General features: G+C 38.1%; 1 protein-coding gene across 1 annotated transcript; it reads left to right on the plus strand.

Moving 5' to 3' along the window:
* The first annotated feature begins 9,438 nt into the window (after nt 1-9,438).
* On the plus strand, nt 9,439-10,839 carry ccl25a (chemokine (C-C motif) ligand 25a). Its single transcript, XM_072363178.1, has 4 exons — nt 9,439-9,513; nt 9,778-9,895; nt 10,016-10,112; nt 10,219-10,839. Exons 1-4 carry the CDS (start codon nt 9,450-9,452, stop codon nt 10,246-10,248), a joined length of 309 nt encoding a protein of 102 aa, XP_072219279.1. The 5' UTR covers nt 9,439-9,449; the 3' UTR covers nt 10,249-10,839.
* The last annotated feature ends 413 nt before the right edge of the window (nt 10,840-11,252 follow it).

Consider the following 11,252-nt stretch of genomic DNA (forward strand, 5'->3'; position numbering starts at 1 on the left):
CACACATGACTGTCTGTGAACGCAGTTTACCGTGCCTTCCACATTGCAGATTAAAGCTTCACACATATTTGCACATATGCAAAGAAGAAGCCAACATGTGAGCATGATCCAGATTCGCAGCTGTCCTGTCTGAGCCAAAGCTCATTTTAAATGCACTGAGGTAAAGTGTAAAACTGTGCTGAGGTCAGACGAATCAAAATCTAAAATTCTGTTGGTAAATCACAGATGCTGAGGAGATTGAACGTGTTATCAGTGGTTAGCTCAGAAGCCTGAATCTCTGATGGAATCGGGGTGCATTAGTGCCTATCAAAGTGCCAACTTTTAGAGCAACATATGCTCCCATCCACACAACTTCTTTTTAAGGGTAGTCTCTGGAAATTTCAGCAAGACAGTGCCAATCCGCATTCTCCATCTATTAAAATTGCATGGCTTTGTAATAGATAACCTGCCTGCAGCCTGATTGCAGTTCATATATATAATATTTAGTGCATCACGAAACAGAATGCAACAAAAAAGAACGAGGACTGTTGAGCAACTCAAATCCTAAGTCAAATCCTCTCAGTTCCCATTGAAGATTATTAAAAGAAGAGGGGATGCTACACAGTGATAAACATGACCCCATGCTAATTTCTTTGAGATGTGTTGCTGTCAAATTTAAGATGAGCCAATCATCTCCATAAAATAGTAAAATGTCTCACTTTTAGCATTCAACGTGTTTTCTTTGTTCTGTGATGAATAAAGCATTTGTTTATGAGATTTGCAAAAGGTTGCATTCTGTTTTTTATTTACATTCTACACAGGTTCAATTTTTTTTGGAATTGGTGTTTTCAAAAAATGATCCAGTGCTGGTTAAAAAAAGATGAAGAAACTTAGGAGAAAAAACACAAATAAAAAATCACCACACGTATGCCTTCTTAGTAAAAGTACGTTTAGGGAACACTGAATTCAGCACTTTTCATTAGCTTTTGTACTGTTCAGTTTCATCCAAAGGTTTTGAGAATGAAACACGCTTCAGGTATCTCCTCCAGATAAACTTTAACAAGTCACTGCATGAGTTTAAACGGTTTGCTACAGAGGGGCCTCATTTGTCAAAAAAAGGCTTGGTTTGTGCTTTGGGCCATAACAGTTTTACTTTTGCCTAGCCAATGTCCCCTATACATCAGAGTCTACTTTTTTTAGGGGGGCTGCAGGCAAGGGACCTTAACTTAACCTCAGCTGTCTACAGTAGGCTCAGTAACAGTATATTGGAAAAGTGTCTTACTTAATCAGTAAATTCTTTTAGAGATGGGAAACCTGACTTCATGCCCACCTCATGTATAATGATATGTGCGGTTGTGAGACATTCCAAAACTTCAGATACTCTTTCTTACATAATATGCCCCCCCAGACAATTGTAACTAACACCTAAAAATGAAACCAACGGGGATTTCACAGAAAACACAAAGGTAAGTGTGATTACATAATAGCATCTTATTTGTTTTGTGGTAAGACTGTGTATTTGGTCTTATCTAATAAGAGATGCCAATGGAAGAACATGGCTTCAGGGTACTCATTTTTTTTCATAAGATAGAATAAAAAATATTGTAAAAATGTGCGTACCAAGATGGTCAGGTCAGTCCAATTCACACCTGTTGTTTGGCACACTTCATTTGTGTTTCAGTCCAAATACCAAAAAAGAGCAGTTAGACAAAAATCACTTAGCTAAGATTCCCTCCCACACCTCTGTGATAAGTTTGCTCGCTAATGCTGAGCCTGCTTGGGTTTTCTCAAGAGTCCCAAAGAGATGTGACATGATAAGCAACCCTGAGATTGAATCTTCCTCTGTCTCCAAGTGTTTGCCTTGTGATTTACGGGCGACCTGCCTGGTGTATACCTCGCCTCTTGCTCGGTACCACCTAAGGTAAGCTCAGGGATCTGTAATTAGAAATATAATTCATGGTTTAACTTCTGGTTCAAGTCTTGGGTTTTCGGTATCATGAAGGCCCTTTTACTTCTCACTGGGATGTTCTGATGTCAAAGCTCGAAAACCTATCCTGCTTTAGAACAGATTCTGTAAGAGATCTATCTGCATATCTAAGCACCACCTCCTGACTCCTGACCTCTTGGAAAATGGGTAAAACAGACACGTTTGTCTGAATATGGAGACTGCCATATGCCAACACTCTTTTAATTATCTGTGGAGCCTGCAGTTGACCATGTGCATGTCCAGAAGTAAAAAGGACAGAAAAAAAAGAGGGAAAAAAAGACTGTTTTGTTAGTACAACCTCTAAGCAAAGACTCACTGCTCACCCTCACGTGGTTGGTTAACTTTCTGGGTCCTCTACCACAGGCCTGTGCGGTATTGTTGCTGTTCCAAAGACTGTGTTCTTCCCTGTTTCTGCACACTATCCCCACCACTTGGTTCTGACTTTACATGTATGAGATACCTGTCTGCATGTCGTGCTACTATGTGCTGGACTGTGTTGGAGGCCTCCTTACACAACCTGCACGTGGGGTCCCGTTTGGTGTGGCACTCCCTGGCCTCAATTGCTCTTGTGCTCAGGGCCTGTTCTTGTGCTGCCATGATTGGTGCCTTTGTGCTGTCTTTCAGACCAGCATTTACTAACAACTGGTAGGACTTTTTTATGTCAGCCTATTCTTCAACCTGTTTGGTAGTACATACTGTACATGGGCCTAATCTTACATTATAGGTACTTCTCTTTCTTCTCCCTGTTGCTCAGTTTTAGCTGCATGAGGCATTCACTCTGCAGTTCATGAATGGCGGCCATTTTCCTGACATTAAAAAAAAAAAAAAAACTCATGACAGCTAGCACAACCTTAAGTCCTTTTGATTGTTTTCCTCAACGTGTCCTCAGATTTGTCTTGTTCAGGTACAATGCAATTTACAAATGGATAGTTGCAACAGAAGTAAGTGTTAAATCAGTATCATAATTCAGTCTACAGCACATGAGACAGGCCTGTTCTCATGAATGCTGAAGCTTTTTTTTTTTTTTTACACTGAGTGCCAAAGTCAAGAGTCCCAGGCACTGATAAATGGCTTCTCGGACAGTTATTCTTTCAAATGCATGTTAACTGAAAGCAACACTGAAGGGATAAAGCAACATATCAAATTGTCTAAAAGGAATGCTGAAGACAACACAGTGTATCATTACAGGGACTGAGTCCAAGTCTTCTTGGCAATGGACCATCATATTCTGACAGTCAGTGCTATTAATCTATCAGGATTTTTCAAATGTGTAAGCCAAGAATAGAGATCACTGCCAACCTTTTTTCTTCTGAAGTTACAGTTGTCTTGCCAATTAATGTTCTTCTCTTTGTGACTGGGATCAAGCCTAAAAATCTATCAGGAAACACTTGCACAGCAAAAGTAGAATTGCACAACAAGACTGGAGAAATTTGTGAATAAATCATATGAAACCAAATATATATGAAATACTCTAAAGCCTGGATGACATACTGAGAGAATTAGATTATTCTCTAATTATTTTAGTATGACATTGCACACATTAGTGCGTTATGATATGGTTAACAACTAAAGTACCTGTATCCTGCAGTCAAAGGAAGTGAAAAGATAATCCCAATGCAGCGCCTCACTGGATGTTAACAGATATTGTTTGCACTGGTAAAAACACAAATAGTGAGATACCCTGTCAGACGTCCACTCAGGCACTGAAGGGTCATTGGCATCTGTCACATAACATTTAACAGAAATCCTCCTGAAAATGACTCATAAGTCAATTTTCAGGAGTTATCAGGACAAAAAAAAATCTTGAGTGGACATGCAATATGGCAATACTGACAAGTGTTTTTAACGCAAGGTTTCACAACATCATAGTCAAGTTCTTCCAAAAATGCTGACAAGTGTAGATTTATTTATGCTTGAGCATCACATTCCCACAGACCGTAGCCTTGTTTCCTATGCCACAGCTTCCCTGAAGCATGACTTGCTCCTCGCCAGAAATGTCATCACATCAAGCCAGTGTTTTCCTGTTCGGGTCTCTCTGCACCAACATACCTGATTCATATAAATGGGGCAGGTCAGTAGCTCCTCACGAAGCTCTGCAGAAGCTTAGAAAATATCCATTTGTTTGAATCAGGTGTGTTAAAGAAGTGGAAACCAGTAAAACATGCAGGATGTAGACTGCAACAACTATGACTAAAAAGTAAAAAGTAAAAAAAAAAGTGTTCTATGTGGAGCTTTTTAAATCTGTCACTATGCATACAGGCACATGCAGAGTTTGAACCAATCTGAAGTGTTTACTCACTTCCAAACTCCCCAGATACCATTCTGATGGTTTCTGATGACATCTGTGAAAAGAAAACCCAGTCCACAAATTACAACCCACAGGGTCCAAGGATTTATTGCTAAGGCCTGTAACAACACACTTCAGGTGTTCAGATGTTCTTTGTTCATGCTTCATGCTCTGACTGCAAAGAACACTTTTAGTTGCAATTTTGATTGCTCTTTATATTTATATATACATATATTTAACCTTTATCTAACCAGGAACATTGAGCTGTTGAGATCTAAGATTTCTTTTGCAAGTGTGTTCTAGCCAGGACAGGCAGCTTAGTACACAACAGAACACGAATGAACAAGACCTTCCAAAAATCTGACAGAAAACAAATTCATCACAAAGCCAAACTGTGAAAAACAGTGAAGAATGAAAAAGCATGGGTGAAAAACACTGACAGTAGTTGCCTTGGAAAATCTTATTATTCCTGACACTTAGTTTCACTTCATCTAAGGCAAAGTGGAGAGAGCAAATCTCGATCCACCACAACTTTTACATTTGTTCTGGGAAGGCAAAGGAAAAAAAGAAACTGTCCTCAAGTGATAGTGATAGAGTGTGTGTTTACTGAAGGTGAACATTTGCGGAAATGATGGTAATCCTGAATCTTGAAGAGTAAAATACATAACCCTGAACCTTAGCATTTGTGAGTGAGATCAGAGCAGCAGTAATAGGACTGTGAAAACAAAGGGATTGGTATTTGACTGCACTGAAGTAAGCAGACAAATGTCTCTGTCCACTGCCTCCTACATCTGTATCAGTCTTCGTAGCGAGTTACACGACGCTAAATGTTTCAAAGGTCATATACCAAAACATGAAATGCAGATGTCTTGATGGATGTAGTGGGATGTTGAACAAATTGAGTCAGAAACATATAAGAATATAATCATTGTACTCTCTTTGAGCTTTATACAGAACCTACATTGTTTTACGCTGTGGACCGATATGAATGGACACTCCAGTCAAATAAGTGGTCACACACACAGTGGTCTTACCCTCCTGTGTGTTCCCTTTTTGCTGTGTTGCAACAGTTTTGAGTGAAATTAAATGTTTTACATATTGTACCACTTTGTCTGGACCAGTTTTACAGCAAGTAACTATTGTTTGAAGTGAATCTACCACCAGCTGGGACTTCAGGGGTTTAACTGCAGAGAGATGTGGACACACACACAATCGCATGTAACCGCAACGACTGGTTACATGCACAGGTATACTGAATCTGTATGTTACGTTCATGGATTATTGTAAGTAATCTCTCACACTTATATTTACAGAAATTAACAGTTTTTTAAAGCTAAACATATAATAATAAACTATTTATATTGCTCTTTTCTAGACACATTTTACAATGTCCTTCACAGAGCTTTCACCGGTCTTATGCCATTATTTCTACTGTTTTCATTTATCTGCCATAACTTCTTGATCATCCGACTAATAGTCAGTACAGTTACATGCGGGCCATCAGATCGGATTAATGGCTAACAACAATAAGATTGAGTTATTCAGTTCATGTAGATAGCTTAATCTGACAAGAAATCGAATCGGATCGGGTTACTCGAATTAGGAGCCCGAGATAACTCAATCCAAATGCCCACTGAATGTGTATGTAGACGACAGTGGATCGGATTGAGCATTCTGCGCATGCTCGAGAATGTTTTTCCCGCAATCGTCATCCGAAAGTCGAAGGAGACGATATTAATGTTGTTGTCGCTGCCGTCAGAAAGAAACAAACAACATGATGGAGAATGCGCCGTTGTGCATGGCGTTTGTGCCATAACCAGCTCATCACAAATGTAGAGGGATGTAGCTTCATCTTGCTCTTCCTTCGCCATCTTTCTCGAATGCCTTAGTTCTGTTGTTGTTGTTGGTGGTGGTGAAGACGTCAACCGGAAGTGGCTCTATTATGATAGTTGGAATGGGTACAACGCCACCTATCGTACTGGGGTATGACATGCTTTGTGCCAGTGATTCGATTCATTCACCGCCATATATCCAAGGATAATTACCCTTGCTCAGATAAGGAGCATAACCTAACTATAGCTATAATCGAGTTAATCTCATCATGTAAACACACTGAGTGAGTAGGTCTCTCTTTTTTCATCCTCAAGAGCTCTGGCCAGCAATTGATCCTTTGATCCCTGTAGAATATGGTATGGGGTCTTTGATGGTGAGGTTTGCCTCTCAGAAATATCATTAGATCCCATTGGATCGGTGTCTTAGGAGTTTGAAGGCCAAGCAAACATGTCAAACTCTTTGCTGTGTTCTTTAAGCCATTCTTGAGCAGTTTTTGCTATCTTGCTGAAAGGGAGGGTTTCTTCTGTTGTAAACCTGTTTAACTAGCTGGTACGTATTAAAGTAACATCCATGTAAAAGCCAGGATGTAGAAGTTCCCAGCTGAAGATTCCCGACAGTGTGAGTCACTTTACCTGTCCTGTTTGTGATCATAATGACGTATAACTTATTAACTTCTTATTTCCTGAATGCAATCAGCTCCAAGGGTCAAAATGGGTGTTTTATAGTATCTGACTGAATTCTATTGGTGCTAAGATAACCAGCGGCCTCTATGATCTGATAAAGCTTTTGTGCTGTTGGAGATTTCCACACAAAAATAATTGAGCAAAGGCAAGATTTTCACCTTCATACTGTAAATTAGCCTCAAATATCTACATGTTCCTTTATGGAGTTTCTGTGTTTTGAACTTTGAGGACTGATGAAAGGAACATGCTTTTTCTTGGCTTGTTAGTTGAAGTCGGTGAAAAAGAGAAACTAAAAGACAAACCTCTTACAGTGCTTTTAGAATATAAGTAGGCAATCGTTTCTGCTTGCTTAGACATCATGTTGCCAGATGAAGCTTAGAAATGATTTCACAGCAAGTTTTTAAAAAGTGAAAGTGCAATGCAGCCAGTTAAGCCTTTTGTGCTGCTATAGTATATGCTATATTCGTTGGGTCAGTATGACACTTTAATGCATGATACGCTTTTCCACAGAAGCTTATATGTCTGTTATAATTTTATTCTGGTCAGCAGCACAATTCCCCTTTGCCTATGTGTTAAGTTTAATGTTCACGTCAATCCACCTACAAATGTCTGCTTTTAAAAAACTTTAACTTTACCATCAGTGATGATTTATTTTTCATAATTTGACTGAACTTGCTTCTGCTATTTAAACACAGAGGACGTTTTTGTTAATTTTTTTTTTGCACCTTTTTATTTTATTTTTATTTCATTATTATTTTCACTGTGAAATACAATTTTGATATGTTTGACTGAGTGCTTTCTTTTTCTGCACTGATTGGTATTAGAAGTGCACATCTATTGTAATTAGGCAGTCATTTTGTGCGTAATTGCTGATAGTTTAATTTTGGAACCATTTCAGAGCAATTCTCCGAGGTATTCTCCAGTAGCCTAAAGCCCACTGGCACATGCAGCCTTTTTGTCATTAGTTGACTTTGACCCAATAGTGATGCTGCAGTGAATGAAGGCTATCTTATGAACATTGTTGTAAAACTGGATAAGTGGATTATCTGCAGGCACTCCAGCTTCCCTCAGAGTCCAACACATGCATGTTGGATTGACTGGGGATTCTAAATTGACCATAGAAGTGAATGAGTATGCAAGGTTATTTGTCTTGTTGTTTTCGCCCTGTGGTGGACAAGAAACCTGTCCAGGATGTATTTTGGCTCTCTCTTGATGGCAGCCCCCTGTGACACTGAATAAAGCAGGTGTAGAAAATGAATGAATGATAAAGTGAATAAGACCATTCAGGGCTTTATTGCTTTTCATAAACAGAGTCATTATAGAATGCTTTGGATGCTGTTTAGCTCAATTGTTCCCACGGTAGAACATTTTGGATAAGAGTTGAGAAAGTTATGAAAAAATTAATGGACAGAGGGTCTTTACCCACCTTTGTGGAGAGTGAATATTTTTCAACACATAACTGTCAATCAAAAAGGATTTAAGAGTTTTAAGAGTTTACAATTACAGTAACTCCAGGAAACATCAAAGTATATTTTTACGTAAGATATGTATGTTTCCAGTTACTGAATCAAAACTTAGATCAATGAAGACGTGTGAGCTCCTTCCTCTACGTACACAAACACACCTTTTTCTTCACCTTAACCTTTATATATATATATATAAATATATATCATACAACCTTTCCCATATCTTTTTTGCTGTCACAAGTTCACCTAACTTTCTATTTCTGCAAAATCTTAGGTGTGGGGACGAGTGGAGGCACATCTTAAGACTAATTGTTGGATACAGTAACACAGAAAATTCTTTATGTCCAACATGAGCTCAATGGGCGAAGCTTAAAAAAACACAAATATTGTGCTTAAGTCAAATTTGAAAAAAGAAAGAAGAAGAAGAAAGATGAGCTGATGTACAAAGGTTAGTCACTTTTACAGAAATATGATCCCTGGCACAAAGCCTATTTGCTGAGGGCTTTATAAAGAGCGTTGTCTGCACAGGCTGACAGACCCAAGACTGGAGAGCCTCAATCCACATATAGTATCAGAGGTGAGTAACCTGTGAATGTTCTTATGTACAGAGACATGCACTCTGATTTTAGCTCTGTTTTGGAGGGTGCTTTCACTTATCTGCAATAGTCAGTAGTGTTGTACCAGGTTAGTTTAATTGATTTTATATATTTTGTTGCATTGTATCTCTACTTTACCTTAATAATGACAGTACACAGCATCACAGTTCCTAGGCAACTTGTATCAAAATGCCAAATTTCATGTATATAATGAAGAGTTGTGGTAAATGCTCATCTCTCTTAGGTCTTAACATTTTGGACATTTGCGATGCACAATAAAATCTAATTTTGGCCTCACTAAAAGAAAGCACAAATTCAGTAACAATAAATGCAAACATGCGAAACTTTCAGAGGTGAGATCGCTTTCTTCAACAAGAAGAAAAATGCCTCTAAAGCAGATTTGTTTGCCAATAAAAGCTGGGAAGGGAAAAGTGTGCAATATAAAAACAACCCATGTTAAGTGTTTGACAAAGGTTCAAAGGTTCTTATGTGAATGGAGAAGGTGTGGGAGTGGCTGAGGTGCAATAATCACAGTGATAAGGCTGATTGCAGGTACATTTTGTAATTCTTTTTGGTATTCTTTTTATTTTTCCAGAACTGCCGGCCACAGACTTCACCATGCGGTTCAACACTCTGTTTTTCCTGCTCATCATTTCTTTTGTCTGTCTTGCGTTGGCACAAGGTACGGCCTTATGGAAAAGCAGCTGGTATCTGTAAATATTTTCTCATTTCCAGCATGTCATACAGAGTAGTGAAGACACAAATAAGATAAAAGAAGGGTCAATGAGATTGTTTATAGCCTAAGTGCTTTTGTGGGTAGATGTGACTTCTCTATGCTCTTATTGCTTTGTTTAGTGCACCAAAACATTTGCAAATAGCATACATGATCTCTCATTGTACTCATAATGCGGTGACTCTTAATTTGACTACATTTCTGATCTTTCAGTCTCTTACGATGACTGCTGTCTTAAGTACGTGAAAAAAATTAACAAAGGCACTCAAAGACATGCTGTGAAGTACAGACATCAGAAGCCGGATGGGGGCTGCAACATCCCTGCTGTAATGTAAGTACACGTGCAAAAATGATAAGAACATCAGTTTTCAAGCAGAACTGACTCATCTTTCTGAATTTTTCTAACATTGCTTCTAAAACCGAATATTTTATTGCATTAATTGTCTTTTAGCTTCATTATGAGGAAGGGACGTATGTTTTGCACAAACCCCAGTGACACATGGGTCAAAGAACTGATGCTGAAGATTGATGAAAAGGAAGCCAGAAAGGTAATTACTGAGGATCAGTCTTGACTTGAGGATAAATTGTGATAAAAGAAAAGAACAGTGTGAACAGATGTTGAAATGAATGTGTTTTTTTATTGTTTTTTTATAGCACCATCAGCACAATTCAAAGAGAGGCTGAGGGCGACTGCTTGCTGCAATTAACCTCATTCCACTTTCTGCCCACTTCAATCATATCGTTGAGCAATGAGCAGAGTTATGGTGGTTTTATGGCGTCTTACTGGAAGGCAGTTGAGGAGGCTGGCCAAGGAATTGCTGCAGTACAACTTTTGCTTTCACTTATTATTAAGATAAAAGTCAAAAGCTTGTCTATAGTTGCTTATCTTGAGGATTGAACCCAAGCTGACTGACCACCACATATTAACGCGTTTAAATGTTTGGCTGCTTCACGGGAAACATTTATGACACTTTTTAGACCTTTTCAGACATCAGATATTAAATAAGCTACTTGATTATATAAATGGTGATGGAGATTAAATTATACATGTAATATTACATGATCTATTTCATCCATAGTATGTCCACATGTCCATTATGTACTTGTATATGTGAAATCTCAAGTTGTATATGACATTTTGAAATTTCTGCCATAGAAAAGGAGAAGCTTTGTCTTAATTTCCACTTTACTTTTTTAGTGTTTATCTTTTCATACATTTTGTATATAGGTTTTATGACAGTTAATGTGTTACAATAAAATCATTCCAACAATAAACCCACTTTCTTTCTTTTGTTCTATCTTGTTTATACGTTCATATAAAGGATATAAAGGATATGATGTTTAAGGAAAGAGAGGACCACAGTTATTTTGTCAAAGATATTCATAGAGCCTTACTTTGAATTATGTGGAAAATGAGAAACATCTAACAATGTTTCTACATTTTTTGTTTATTCAATTTTTCATTGAATTGAATAGAATTATTTTTCTATTATCAGTTCCTTGCAGTAACAATGCAAACATTTACTTGTTTGCACAAGGTGTGGCCTCCTCTAAATACACTTTAACAAAACACACAATACACCATAACTCAGTAGTAGTAGTAGCAGTAAATGTGTAACTATAGTATCACCTTTTCTGCAGATTACTGCAATAAAAAGACATGCATAGTCGTTTATTGAAAATTATGT

The sequence above is a fragment of the Leuresthes tenuis genome, unplaced genomic scaffold (genome assembly GCF_036924035.1).
Source record: "Leuresthes tenuis unplaced genomic scaffold, fLeuTen1.0.hap1 SCAF_14, whole genome shotgun sequence".
In the NCBI taxonomy this organism is placed as follows: Eukaryota; Metazoa; Chordata; class Actinopteri; order Atheriniformes; family Atherinopsidae; genus Leuresthes; species Leuresthes tenuis.